The 14,606-nt window shown below is 39.0% G+C and overlaps 1 protein-coding gene across 5 annotated transcripts in view; it reads left to right on the forward strand.

Moving 5' to 3' along the window:
* Positions 1 to 14,606, forward strand: part of PCCA (propionyl-CoA carboxylase subunit alpha) — a 462,758-nt gene that overhangs the window by 164,605 nt on the left and 283,547 nt on the right. For all 5 annotated transcript variants that reach the window (XM_038569960.1, XM_038569959.1, XM_038569962.1 and 2 more), the window contains one exon: positions 1,328 to 1,459. In XM_038569960.1, coding sequence (XP_038425888.1) covers positions 1,328 to 1,459 — 132 coding nt within the window. The remainder of the gene's footprint in view (positions 1 to 1,327; positions 1,460 to 14,606) is intronic.

Here is a 14,606-nt window from a genome sequence, read left to right on the forward strand (position 1 = left end):
AAAGTCTTTTTGTCACCAATGCCCATAGACAGAGTATGAAGCATAAAATACACGACCTATTCTTTTTTTTTTTTTTTAAATGATAGTCACACAGAGAGAGAGAGAGAGAGAGAGAGAGAGGGGCAGAGACATAGGCAGAGGGAGAAGCAGGCTCCATGCACCGGGATATATATACATGCATAATCATATGTGTGTGTGTGTGTGTATATATATATATATACACACACACACACACACACACATATATATATAAATCACATTTATATAGTTATATTTATATAGTTTTTGTTGAAACTATAATCGACCTGGTAAAGTCCCACTGTATTCTTCTTTTTTTTTTTTAAATTTATTTATGATAGGCACACAGTGAGAGAGAGAGAGAGAGGCAGAGGGAGAAGCAGGTTCCATGCACCGGGAGCCTGACGTGGGATTCGATCCCGGGTCTCCAGGATCGCACCCTGGGCCAAAGGCAGGCGCTAAACCACTGCGCCACCCAGGGATCCCCTTCCCACTGTATTCTTGACTCATTTCTTATAGTTACAAGGATGTAAACATTCTGTACTTTCTTTTGTCTATTTCCCTGAGGTATCAGTAATCACATTTCCTTGAATTAGTAGATATCCTGTGGTTTTCATCCACGTCCCCTATATTTATCTCAAAGCCTGGCACAGAGTTGGTATTTAATAAAAAAGGACATTTGTGTTGAAATAGGCAGTGTGCTGTAGGGTATGGAGAATACAAAGATTTATAAAGTGTTTTTATTTTATTATTTTTTTATAAGATGTTTTAAAGGTGAACCTACTGTTTAGGTTAGGTGACAGGATACTTTATATAAATATAACACCACAGAAGTGGTTTTCCCAAAGAATATTGTTAATATCAAGCAGGAATCCTTCTTTTGTTATTTTTCTTTAGCCTGACTTTGTTTCCTATATCTTTGTGCACTTGTGCTATATACAATACTACATATTTTAATGTATTGACCTGAATGCTTTGCTTTTTTTTTTAAGATTTTACTTTAAATTTATTTATTCATGAGAGATACAGAGAGAGAGAGAGAGGCAGAGACACTGGTAGAGGGAGAAACAGGCTCTATGCAGGGAGCCTGATGTGGGACTTGATCCTGGGTCTCCAGGATCAGGCCCTGGGCTGAAGGCAGTGCTAAACTGCTGAGCCACCAGGCTGCCCGAATGCTTTGCTTTTAAGTTGTTTTCGGTATGTAAATAATTAGTAAATATACTTATGGTTTTTTGTTTTTATAAAATTGTGACTCTGTATCAAGCATGATACTGTTTTTGTTAAAATTTCTACTTGTGTTTCTCCACAGGCAGCAGAAGATGTGGTTTTCATTGGACCTGACACACATGCTATTCACGCCATGGGTGACAAGATTGAAAGCAAATTATTAGCTAAGAAAGCAAAGGTTAACACAATCCCCGGCTTTGATGGAGTAGTCAAGGTGAGAAACTATTTTACTGTAATATACGTGTCCTTAAGTCAAACATTTTGTGAGAAGCGTAAGATAAAATGCTATTACTGCTTTTACAAAATATACATGCATAGGTTAAAATAAATCATTACTGTTTACCCTGGATTAATTAGTTAAGATTTTATATATTTATTCACGAGAGATGCAGAAAGAGAGGCAGAGACATAGGCAGAGGGAGAAGGAGGCTCCCCAGAGGGAGCCAGGTGTGGGACTGCATCCCAGGACCCCAGGATCACGACCTGAGCCGAAGGCAGACGCTCAACTAGTGAGCCATGCAGGTGTCCCAGATTATTTTATTTTTTAAAAGATTTTATTTTTAAGTAATCTCTAAACCCAATATGGAGCCTGAACTTACAGCCCCAAGATCAGGAGTTACCTGCTTTAGTGACTGAGCCAAGCAAACACCCCTGGATTATTTTAAATGATATAAGTTAAAAGGAGCAAGAAGTCACTTAAGCATTATATTTCATGGTTAGTTTTTTTAATTGAAGTATCATTGATGTGTACAATGTCTCATTAGTTTCAGGTTTATGACATAGTGATTCTTTTTTTTTTTTTTTTTGACATAGTGATTCTATAACTCTATGCATTATGCTATGTTCCCCACAAGTGTAGCTGTCATCTCTCATCATACAACCCTATTACAGTACTGTTGACTATATCCCCTGTGCTGTACTTTATTATCCCTGTGACTTATTCTGTAAGTGGAAACCTGTACTTCCCACTCTCCTTCAACCACTTACCCATCTCTGAACCCCCCAGTCCCTTTTGGACACATCAGTTTGTTCCTCATGTTTATGAATGTATGATTCTGTTTATTTGTTTTTCAGATTCCACATATAAATGAAATAGGTATTTGTCTTTCTCTGATTTATTTCACTTATATAATACCCTCTAGGTCTACGCATGTTGTCCTAAATGTCAAGATCTTGGTCTTTGTTAAGGCTGAATAATATTCCCTGTGTGTGTGTGTGTGTGTGTGTGTGTGTGTGTGTGTGTGTTTCACCTCTTCATCCATTCATCTATGGGTTAACACATGGGCTGCTTACATATCTTGGTTGTTGTAAAGAATGCTGCAATAAACATAGTGGTACATATATTTGAATTCATGTTCTTGTTCTCTTTGGATAAATACACAGTAGTAGAATCACTGTATGGTATGGTATTTCTATTTTTAATATTTAAAGGAACTTCCATACTGTTTTCTGCAGTGGCTGCACCAGTTTGCACTCCCACCAACAGTACATGAGGGTTCTTTTTCCTCCACATCCTCACCAACACCTGTTATTTCTAGTCTTTTTGATTCTGGCCATTCTTACAGGTATAAGGTGATGATCTCATCATGGTTTTGATTTGCATGTCCCTGATGATTAGTGATGTTGAGCATCTTTTCATGTGTCTGTTGGTCATCTGTATTTTTTTTTTTTTTGAAAAGTGTCTATTCAGGTTCTCTGCCCATTTTTAATCAGATTATTTTATTATATTATATTTATATATTTATATATATTTATTATATTATTATATATATTATTATATTATTATTATTATTATTTGGTGGTGTTGTATAAGTTCTTTATACATTTTGGATTTTAAACCCTTTTTGGATAGGTCATTTGCAAATATCTTCTCCCATTCAGTCATGATTAGTATTGACTCTTATTTCATAGGAAAAACTTGGTATTTTAAAAATATTCTCTTAGCTCTCTGGACTTCATTTAATGATGGTATGTATTTAACGTTTGAAACATTATGATGTTCTCTGTATTCTCTGTTATGTATCTTTGTGTTGAGCTTCTGTCCAGATGCATAAAACATAAATTATTATTATTTTTTTAAAAATATTTATTTATTCATGAGAGACAGAGGTAGAGACACAGGCAGAGGGAGAAGCAGGCTCCCTGCAGGGAGCCTGATGTAGGACTCCCAACTCGACTCCAGGATCATGCACTGAGCCAAAGGCAGACGCTCAACCACTGAGCCACCTAGGTGTCCCTAAAACATAAATCATAAATGTGTTTCTGGTGGAAAGTGGTGTAGCTGTAGATGATTATAGATTTCAGCTATAGGTCCTCAGGAAGTACGCAGTTTTAGCAGCTGAAGCTTTCTAGGAAAGAAATGCAGAAATTGAAGTGTGTGTGTATGTGTCTGTGCTTGTGTGTTTCCCAGGAAAAGTTCTGTTTTTTTTTTTTTTTTTTTTTTTTCTTCATTAGAAGAAGAGTGTCCCTATGTAGACTTTAACTTTGTGATTTCGGTTAGTCTGCAAAAACTTTTCATTTCACTGTCAATTATTGTTAGTTTTGGGGCTGTGGGATTCTTGATTGTGTATCTTTCATGTGTTATAGGACAGTTAGCAAGCTTGGCCTCTACTAATATCCTCAGTTTCTTGCCTATGTTTACTTTAATATATATATTTAAATTTTTTATTTATTTATGATAGTCACAGAGAGAGAGAGAGAGAGAGAGAGAGAGAGAGAGGCATAGACATAGGCAGAGGGAGAAGCAGGCTCCATGCACCGGGAGCCCGACGTGGGATTCTATCCTGGGTCTCCAGGATCACGCCCTGGGCCAAAGGCAGGCGCTAAACCGCTGCGCCACCCAGGGATCCCCCTATGTTTACTTTAATCTCTATTCATGTTCTTCCCCTGCCCCTTCTCTCCTGTTAACAAGGAAAAGATCCTCCCATCCTCAGTTGAGCCAGTTCATGTTAGTTAGGTTCCAGATGTACCCCTGGTAACCTTCATGTTCTACAGTCTTTACTAATTATTTTTTTTTCTATATCTGAAAACGCATCTTTTAGTCTTTTCCATTACCCTTGTTATGAAAAATCCTTAGTCAAAAGTGTACTGATCCCTGGGATCAGTAAGTGGGAAGGACGTGGTGATAAACAGGAAGGATGCTCGTGATCCCTCACCACATGGCGCTTCCAGTTTAGTGGAAAGAAATATGATTGTTCTCTTCCTAGAGCACAGTAACCCCTCATCACTTCATAGCTGTCACCTTAGTCTTTCCATTTTCTTTGAAGATTTGTCCTTACCTGCTTTCATTTCTACACTTTTCAGTTAATCATTAATCTATGGTTGGCTGGCTTCTTTCCTCATTTCCATGACAATTTCTTTTGCAAAGGCTACCAGCAACCTTTCCTTCTCACTAAATTCATTACCTAGTTTGTCCTGCCCTTTATCTCTTCGGAACATTTGAGACTCTTGGTCACTTTTTCCTTCTTGAAATATCTACTTCTGGCACACTTCTGCGTTCTAGTCTTGTTTTTGTGTTTTTTGGCTTGTTTTGAATGCTCGTTCTTAGTTTTCATGCTGATTGTTCTTCCTATCTTTGTTCTGTAAATGGTGGTTTTATTTTGGGTTCTGAGTAGGAAATTTTTTCTTATTGTACACTCTCACCCTAGGGCAGCCTTATTTATTCTTACAGCTCATATCTTAAATCTATGTCTATATCTATATGCATATCTGTGCTAGATCTCTCTTAAACTTCAGAACTGGATGTGTAAGTGCTTAAGCAGTTCTGCTTGATGCCCCTGAGACACCTTGAAAGTAACAAGTTAAAAACTAAGCTCATAATTTTCTTTCTAATTAATGATTGGCAAACTATGGCTCCATGCTCACCTGATTTGTGAATAAAGTATTATTGGTACACAGCCATGTTCTTTCCTTTATGTATTGCTGAATGCTGCCTTTTCATTAACAGTGACTGAGTTGGGAAATTGTGATAGACTGTGTCACGCAACAAACCTAAAATATTTATTACCTGGGCCATTCAGAAAATGTTTACTGACTCTTGCTATAAACTTCTCAACCTGATTCTTTTCCTGCCTGAGAAAGTGGTGGTATTTTCTATACCGTTTCTCAAGCTAGAAACTTAGAGTTATTCTTGAAAAATATTGCTAGAGAGAAGTCACCTATAGATCTTTCTGATCCATTTGCTTTCTTTGCTCACGCTAACACCCAACTTCCAGCTACCATCATTAATTTGGATTACTTTGTCAACCTTCTAATTGATCTCTTTGCAGCTAGTCTTGGTCCCATCTAACTAACTTAGTCGTCTTCTTTTTTTGAAAGTTTTAGTTATTTATTTTTGAGAGTGAGAGCACAAGCAGGAAGAGGGGTACAGGGAGAGAGAGAGAGCATTCCAAGCATATTCCCCTGGGAGCTGGACATAGGGCTCAGTCCAACAACCCTGAGAGCTTTACCTGAGCTGAAACCAAGAGTCAGCTGCTTAACTGGTTGAGCTACCCAGTCGCCCCCCAATTAACTTTCAACACTAGCTTGAGCGACCTTTCAGAAATCCAATTTCAATTCTATGCCTGTGTTTAAAAACTCTTGAATGGCTACTCATTTAAATCCTTTAAATAGCTAGCCTTTGTTTTTCTCTTCAAAATGATAAGGTGCCAGTTTACCTTTTACATTGTGTATACCAACCATATATGACATTTTCAGATTCTTGAAACTTCTATACTAAATTTTGTCATATGTGTTGATTCTGCTTCTGTCTTCATTCCTGAATGTCTCTCATTGTTTAGGTAGCTTCAACATACATTTCTTCCAGAGGCATTCCTTGACTGTCTAGATTAGATTAGGCCCTCTGCTATATTCTCCCTTAGTACCCTACACTTTGCCCATCACATTTTAAATCATTCATTCCTTCATCTACTAAGTAAATATTTAAGTGCATACTGTTTGTCCAATGCTGTTTGAAGTGCTATGGGTGTAGTAATGAACAACAATAATAAAAACATTCCTGTCCTCATAGAGCTTATACTATAGAAGAAGGAGAGACAATAAACAAATAATCAAATGTATAGTACATACAATGGTGATATATAAGACAGGGAATGGGGAAGGAGAATGCTGGGAGGGTGGGGACTCCATTCAAAATATTATTTATTTATTTATTTATTTATTTATTTATTTATTTATTTATTTATTTATTTATTTATTTTTAAAGATTTTATTTATTCATGAGAGACGGGGGTGGGGTGGGCGGGAGGGGGGAACACAGAGAAGCAGGCTCCATGCAGGGAGTCTGATGTGGGACTCTATCCCGGGACTCCAGGATCACGCCCTGGGCCGAAGGCAGGCTCTAAACCACTGAGCCACCCGGGGATCCCCTCTATTCACAATTTTAAATAGTTTTAGCAAGCCATCTAAAGAGGTAACAGGATAAGTCATGGGGGTATCATTATATTAGACTCCATCTTAGGAGACTAGAGAACAGATTCTAGTTTTTGGCTTGATGAAGGAAGATGCCATATTGAGAAAGTCCACATGGCAATAAACTATAGGCAGCTTCTAAGGATCTGAGTTAGGGTAGTTTTTGAATCTAGGGTCTTCAATAGAACAACTTATTGGAACCTCCCAGATTGCCTCAAGGTGATGGTATCTTTAACTGTAGTTGGTATAATAAAGTTGGTTTTGCTTGTTCAATGTGGTCGTCTTTTTAGGGAGCCTGTGTTTGACAGCCTGCATTTGAATTTGCAACTGCTATTAATTTGGAAAGGGATAAGTAGCAAGTAGAAGAAAAATCCACTTACCTTTTTAGTTTTGTCTCCTCCTATGCTTTAGGTGATCTTTAAGATCTAATCATACTCTAAAATAATGGCAGGTTATCATTACCTGAGTTAACTTTATGGTATACAGTTCTTGACACCTGTTCCCTGAAGTAGGTAAGCCCCAATAGAACGTGCAGGTTATAGTTTTCAGATAAACATTTAAAAATAATGTTAGGACTGCCCTTTAGTTTCGCTTATAGGTTTTCAGGGTGGTTTTACTTGTAGCTTACTTTTAATTATTTGATATAAGAGGTTGTATATACTTTTTTAAAGCTTGGTTATTAGTTTCCTGTGTAGTAACCCTACATTCATTTGGAACTACATTGTTTTTCACAATATAGTTTAGAACTTGTTGGTACAAGATTACTTTTAAGGGTACTTACGAAGATAGAAGTTTGCTGATGCAAATAGTGTAACTTTTTGGAATACCTTGTGGTTTTAGCAATTGCATTAGCAAAACTTTTCCATTGGAAGAATGTATGTGTTAACTCTAGATACTTCTAGAGTTTGTACAGTTCTTTGTATTTGAATGAGGCTAAATTTTTTTTTCTTTGACAACTGTATTCTTTCTTTCCCCAAGTAATTTTCACCTCTAACTTGAAATTAATGTGGTTTCAATTTGTTACATTGCTTTTTAAAACCTTTCTTTCTTTCCCATTTGGATATTTAGGCTGTTATATGGAGGGTATATAGAGATGGTTTACCACATTTTAAATTTTTTTTTTTTTTTTAGATTTTGCTTATTCATTCATGAGAGACACAGAGAGAGGCGTTCATGTAGGCAGACGGAGAATCAGGCGCCCCCATGGGTAGCCCAATGTGGGACTTGATCCCAGGACCCTGGGATCACACCTGAATCAAAGGCAGACTCTCAACCACTGAGCCATCCAGGCACCCCAACTGCATTCTTTTAAAACCTCATGTGTAATACTAAAGAGTCTTCTGGAATGGTTTTCATTATGTTTTGTTCTTGAGTCATTCTTTTGATTAGAGAGAAATAGTTACAAGGTATGATTCTTAAGTAGTCATCTGGTATCAAATATTTGCCTTTAATGAGTTCTGGTCTATTCAACATCTCATTAATCTCAGGAACTTGAGCTTAGTGTAGAGTATGCATCTGAAGCTGGTGGAAGACAGGGTCTCGAAAGCCCAGCCCACTTGTTTAGCAACGAATAATGAATTATAGGCCTTGATTTCAAAGAGCTTCAAGTCACCGTAGTTGACCTACAAGTAGGCAATTGAATACATTTTAATAATTCAAAACTCAGAGTGCAGGGGACCCATGTAGGAGGGCACCTAACCTGTGTGAGGGTGTCATGGCAGATCTTCCATTGGAAGTGCTATCTAAGAGATGCCTGAAGTTTGAGTAGTAGTGAGTTCATTAAATAAAAAGTGAAGGTGGTGATGGAGACACAACTCTAAGGTCAGTGAGAATACCTTATTGTTAAAGCTTGCAGCTGAGTGACTGCAGGAGCTTTGGAAAAGTGCAGATCTGCAGCATCAGGGGCTGTAGTAAGAGTGAGCTGGAGAAAAAATGAGGATCAGATATGTGTGGCCTTGACTGCGACGTGCCTGGATTTGTAGGTTATTATGGCATTGGGAGCCTCTGAATGGTTTCCTGTAGAAAAGTTAACGTGATAAAATTGTATAATTAGAAAACTTACTTTTATTTGTGATGTGGAAAACGGATTGGAGCAGTGCAAAACTTGAGGTTGGTCAGTAAATTAAAAGTGCTTTTCCTGGATAATGATAGAGGCCTGGGACACCTGGGTGGCTCAACAGTTAAGCGTCTGTCTTTGGCTCAGGGCATGATCCTGGAGTCCCAGAATCGAGTCCCACATTGAAGCACATCGATGTGCTTCTCTCTCTCTCTCTCTCTCTCTCTCATAAATAAATAAATAAATAAAATCTGAAACAACAACAAAACAAAAAAGAAATGATAGAGGCCTAAACTAAAGTATTAGGATGGAGCAGGGTGGATCATGTGGAGGAGGGCCTGGTGGAGGCTGAATTTGTAGCTTCTCTGATCTGGTACACGTCAGGAGTGGTGCAGAGGGAGCAATCACCACTAATAAACTCACCGCCTTTCGTTGTGATACCTGTTCACCATTCTTACTTTGGGAGAAATTCATTAAACTTCTCTGAGTTCCTGTTGTCCTTTATGTCTCAGAGCAGAGCGTGGTAATGTATTTGAATGAGGTCTGTAAATTTCAAGGACAGGCTTAAACTAGTCATTGTTTTTGTCCCCCAATTAGCCAGATTTTAAAAACTGTACTCTTGCTTTATCAGGAAGAGCCAAATAATAATAACACAAATTAGCATGAAGCGAATCATTTAAAAAACCAAAATACCGAAAAAATTGAAAAGCTATGTCCTAGTAATTACAAAGTACAATAATAGACGTATACTTTTCCCCTACTAAACCAAGAATGACTCTCCCGATGATGCCTCAAAGCCTTTATTTGAAAAAAAAAAATAAAATTCAGTTATGGTTACCATGCAGTTTTACAATTATAAAAATGTGTAGTAAAGTTTAGAAAGATTTGAGAGTGTATTCATAGTCTTCTCTTTGACTCAGAGTTGTCTGGAAAACCCAGTGAGCTGGAATCAATTTCCTGAACCCAGGACTGTTGAGTTTTGCTTAATTTGTACAAAAATGCAGAATAGTTTGAGGATGCTTTTTGTGTCCATAGTATATTGAACCAATGATCCCCCCCCCCCCCCACCAACCCAAAACAGTTGCTAATTTGTTCTAGAAGCTGAGGAAAGTAAATTTTTAAGTAGCTTCCCATGTGAATGAGTGGCAGGACTCTCATCCAGTGAGTGCAGAATTCAGGGTTGGTATGTAGGCTCTACTGTAGTGAGTGAGAAAGGAGAAGTATGGTCTGAGTCACTGTAGGAGTGAATTGGGTGTTTAGCATCAGGGATATCTGTTTAAATTTGCCTGTTTGCCTGTCCTTATTATAGTTTTTGCTTCCCATTCCCTGCTCCTCTTCCCTGCTCACCAGAGACAATGAGTGCACAGATCGTCTGATCCAGTGGCATGTGCTGGGGATGCAGGTGCACATTTTTTGCAGTATTGTAATGCCAGTATTAGTTCTGTGTTCTGTGGAATCAGAGGATGGATGATGCCCACAAGATAGACCAATTAAAGGCAGGCAGGCAAGGGACAATTGGGACTCTGTGGGGGCAATCTGCCCGTTTTATCACAGATTGCCAAGCCCGTTGTGTGCCGCATATCGTTCTGGTGTATTTCAGCCCTGACTCATTTCATCCTCTCAATGGCCCTATGAGATAGATACTGTTACTATCTCCATCTTACATGTGAGGAAACCGAATTCGGGAGGCTCCCTGGGAGGTAACCAGTTCACTGTCTGAGAGCGGGTGTTGGAGCCCACACCTTCTGTCTCCAGCACCTATGTTTTTGGTATTGGTTCTTACCATTTGATGCCTCCCAGGTGAGGGCTGGAGAGTAGTAGCAAACAGGCTTGTAGGAAAGGCACTTGATTTTTCTTAGCTCCTTTTGACATTTTTGTGATCTGCTTATTTGGTTATAGCAACATTGCTCAACCCTCCCATAATATTCTCTGTTAAACAGAATTTTTCACTGTTTTGCTCTTGGGTTAAGTGATTGAGCTCTTCTAATGTAAATTGTGCTGTAAGAGGGAAGTAAAAGAAATGGTTAGTGGTTCTGGTGCTGTCTTTGCTCTTTCTCCATTTTTGGAATGTTGTGCCCAAGATTGCGAATCCGAGAAACCACCGAGGAGCTGACACCGATGCAAACACACAAGGGTTTATTTACAAGCTTGAGCTTGGGTCCAAGTATACCCGACACAGCAGAGCAGGGACTTGGACCCCGAGGCTAAGAGGCGTAGCAGCTTTATAGGGGCCGGTGGCCCATGGGATACACAGAAAGTTGCACAGTCATGTCGGTCCACATGCAGGTGGCCAATTGAATTACATCTTAGCCTATAGTATCCATTTGAGCTGGCCTATTACTTTGGTCAGAATTGGCACGCAGTTTTGGCGGGCACAAAGCAGGGTTACATTTCCGATTAGGGTGTGCCCACCGGCTTGACTAGGGTGGGGCAGCGCCTTAAGCAATAAGCAGGTCATGTGGGGGTCATACAGGAGGTGGCAGGTGTAGCACAAAATGGAATCAGTCCTGCTCTGCTTGTCCAGGGGTAGGAGATTTTTGTTAAATTTCCTGGGTCCCACATGGAACTGCTGTTCTGTAACCTATATGATTTAATATTTACCTCATTGGTGTTCCCAAGTGGTAAATAACTTCAGAACCAGCGTGTGGGTTCCTTTAAACTGGGATTATAGGCTGGAATTGCAGAACAAACCACAGAGACTTGAATTGAATCATATCGTTAGACTGACTGTTCCTTTTTCCTACTTCCTGATTTGAAGCCATAGGAATAGGATTGCTAATATTTTGTTTCATTTGGTTTTATACTTTCCAGTGTTTTCTCAGTAGTATTAACATAAAAACAAATATTCTAAGTACTTCAATTGACATTTTATTTTATTTAGTTTTTAAAGATTTTATTTATTTGAGAGAGACAGAGACAGAGATAGTGAGAGGGAGAGCACAAGTGGAAAAGAGAGGGAGGGGACGCCTGGGTGGCTCAGTGGTTGAGCGTCTGACTTTGGCTCAGGGCATGATCCTGGAGTCCTGGGATCGAGTCCCAGATTGGGCTCCCTGCATGGAGCCTGCTTCTCCTCTCTCTGCCTGTGTCTCTGCCTTTCTCTCTGTGTCTCTCATGAATAAATAAATAAAATCTTTAAAAAAAAAAAAAAAAAGGAAAGAGAGAGAGAATCAGACTCCTCCGTTGAGCAGGGAGCCCGATGCGGGGTTCGATCCCATGACTCAAGTTGCAGGATGCAGTAAGAAAAGTGCTTGACTGAGGGTTAAAAGACAAGGGTACATATTGGGCTGTTTTGCCCAGCAGCAGTGGTATTTCACTGAGTGTGCTTTGTGTTAACCTGAAGCAAAACCTAAGCCTATTTGTTTCCTTAGCTCCTGTCTGAACTACTGTGTGGTGCTTCCTTACTGTATCACTTAAATGTGTCAATTTGAATAAGCCACTACATCTCATTGGATATAAGTTTGTTCACTTCAAACATGGATGATGGTGGAGATGAGCAGTTCTGTTGGCCCTGGAGTAGATCATTTAGGAGACTATTATCACAACAGACTTGTTTCTGCGGAAGCTGATGGATAGTTTATTAATTCAACAAATAACGTGTTGATGCATTGATTTGCTAAGTTCTGGGGATTTCGTGGAGAGCAGTAGACCTAGTCATTGCTGTCATAATTGAAGGACAAAGTGTTATCTGGTCACACAGCAAAGGCTTTCTGGAGAAAATGAGATTTTGGTGAAACCTGAAGACTCACCCCTGAGTTTAACAGAATATGGTCATTTTTTCTCTCCTCCAGACTGCTGCTTTCCAATCTCATATCTCTCTTGCCTCTCTCTAAATTCTGTTTGTTGGTTCATTCAGCATCAGCTATTTATTGAATGATGACTGTGTGCCAAACAGTTCTAGGAATTTAAAACCTATTCCTGAACCAGTTAGAGATTTAAATCAGCTAGAGATTTCTGCTTTTATGGAGCTTATATTTTAATGTGGTAGGGAGATGCAGAGGGTAGACAATATTCAAAATAATAAGTAAATTATACACTCAAATTCTTCAAAATGCAGCCATAGTGAGTACTCTGTTTTTTTGCTCTTAGGCTGAAGTTCAGCAGCCTCTTTATTGTGGCCTGTGCAGCCATGCCTCACTCTCTGGTTGGCTTGCTGTTCAGGCCTTGTCCCCCTGACTCTGTTCTACTACGCTTTCATTTGTCAAGTCTCTTGCATAGGAACTCTGTTCTTGAATTAGAGTGTCTCTGTTGTCACGTGCCCTCTTTACTTTTCCTGCGTAACATGCATCTTGATAATGGTTTCTTAGCTGCTGTATAGTCATTTAAGGGCCTACCTTTCCCACTAGACTATAAATTACATGAAGACTGGGATGGTGCCTTTTTTATTCCCTCCTGTCTTCAGGGTCTGGTACATGGCATATAGGCTAGGGAGCTGGAGAATGCCTGTGTGGGCTTGAGGGTGGGAGGGAAAGCCAAAGTAGGGAGGGGCTGGGGACCAGACTGGTACTTAGGCAGGCAGGATCCAGTACTGACACCACGTAAAGGATTTGAATTTTGGTTCTAAGGCAGTGGGGAGTCCTGAAAAGTTTAAACAGATTTTGGCAATACTATTTTGTCTTGATAATGTTTTATGCCCTAGAAATAATTAATTAGTTTGACACCTTCAAATGTGGCTGATTTAATTTTTATATTGTGAAAATAGTATCTTAATGGTAAAAAAGTTAAATATGTATGTGTCTGCAGCACTAAGTCAAAGTTCCCTCTTCCCTACCTCTTATCCTACTTTCAAGCAGTAACTCAAGCTGAGGTTTTTGTATATGTCCATGCATAAGCTTTTATGAGCATTCCAAGGTGTTTTTCTGTCTAATAAAGATAAGGTCATACTATAAATATTCTGCTACAACTTGATTCCCCCCACATTGTGCACTGCATTTGACATATTCTTAGAGTGTAGGCGTTACCTTCCTGAACCCCAGTCCTCATTACTCGGCATAGAGCCAAGGCATTTGGAACTCTGCTGAGTCCCGAAAGTCCTACCAGAATAGGCCATGCTTTCCCCTGGACTTCATGCTGTCCTTTTCTGCCTCTTGCTTTTTGTCTTCAGTTTTCACCTTGTGTCCTTGGTTTCTAGAACATATGAAATAACTTCTGAATTTGGATTTTTGTTCCTTGTTGTTCTTTCTATTTAGACTTCTTTTGCCTTAATTTTCCTGTAGTGGTGATGGTTCTCTTTAGGCATTCGTTTACATTTTATTTCAGAAGAATCCTTTCTGTTTTTTTTTTTTCTTTCTTAAAAAAGAAAATTATTAAGTAACCTTTACTGCCTGTGTGGAGCTTGAACTCGCAACCCCAAGATTGGGGGTCATATTCTCGACTGACTGCACCAGCCAGGTGCTCCCAGAAGGAGCCTTTCTGAGCAGTGTTCTCCCTGCTCCCTCAGTACCATTTGTTTCCTTGTAACATTTATTTCAATTCTCAGTTGATTTGTTTGCTCCCTTTCGGTTTCCCTTATTAAAGAAGACTGTAAGTTCTGTGAGTGCAAGAACTATTTCATCTAGTATTATATTTGAATTAACCTCATCGTTTTAGACTGTGGCATATTCTGTTTCATGTATGTATCCTTTTTGGTACCAATCCCTTATTGAAGACCTTTAAAATGGTTTTCTGATTTTCCTACCGAAATACCAGCAACAAATTAAAAATTATTTATTTATATATCTCTCCACGTGCATGCTTGTGCATGTATCTATAGGACAGCTTACAAAAAAAGAAAAACGTAGGTCTCCAAATTTTTGATGGATACTAGACAATTCTTTTCAAAAAAAGATCACACCATTTCATATGACATCAGTAGTGAGAGTCATGTCTGCTTACCTTCAGGTCTTCACTTCTGACTATT

This window comes from Canis lupus, chromosome 22 (genome assembly GCF_011100685.1).
Source record: "Canis lupus familiaris isolate Mischka breed German Shepherd chromosome 22, alternate assembly UU_Cfam_GSD_1.0, whole genome shotgun sequence".
In the NCBI taxonomy this organism is placed as follows: Eukaryota; Metazoa; Chordata; class Mammalia; order Carnivora; family Canidae; genus Canis; species Canis lupus.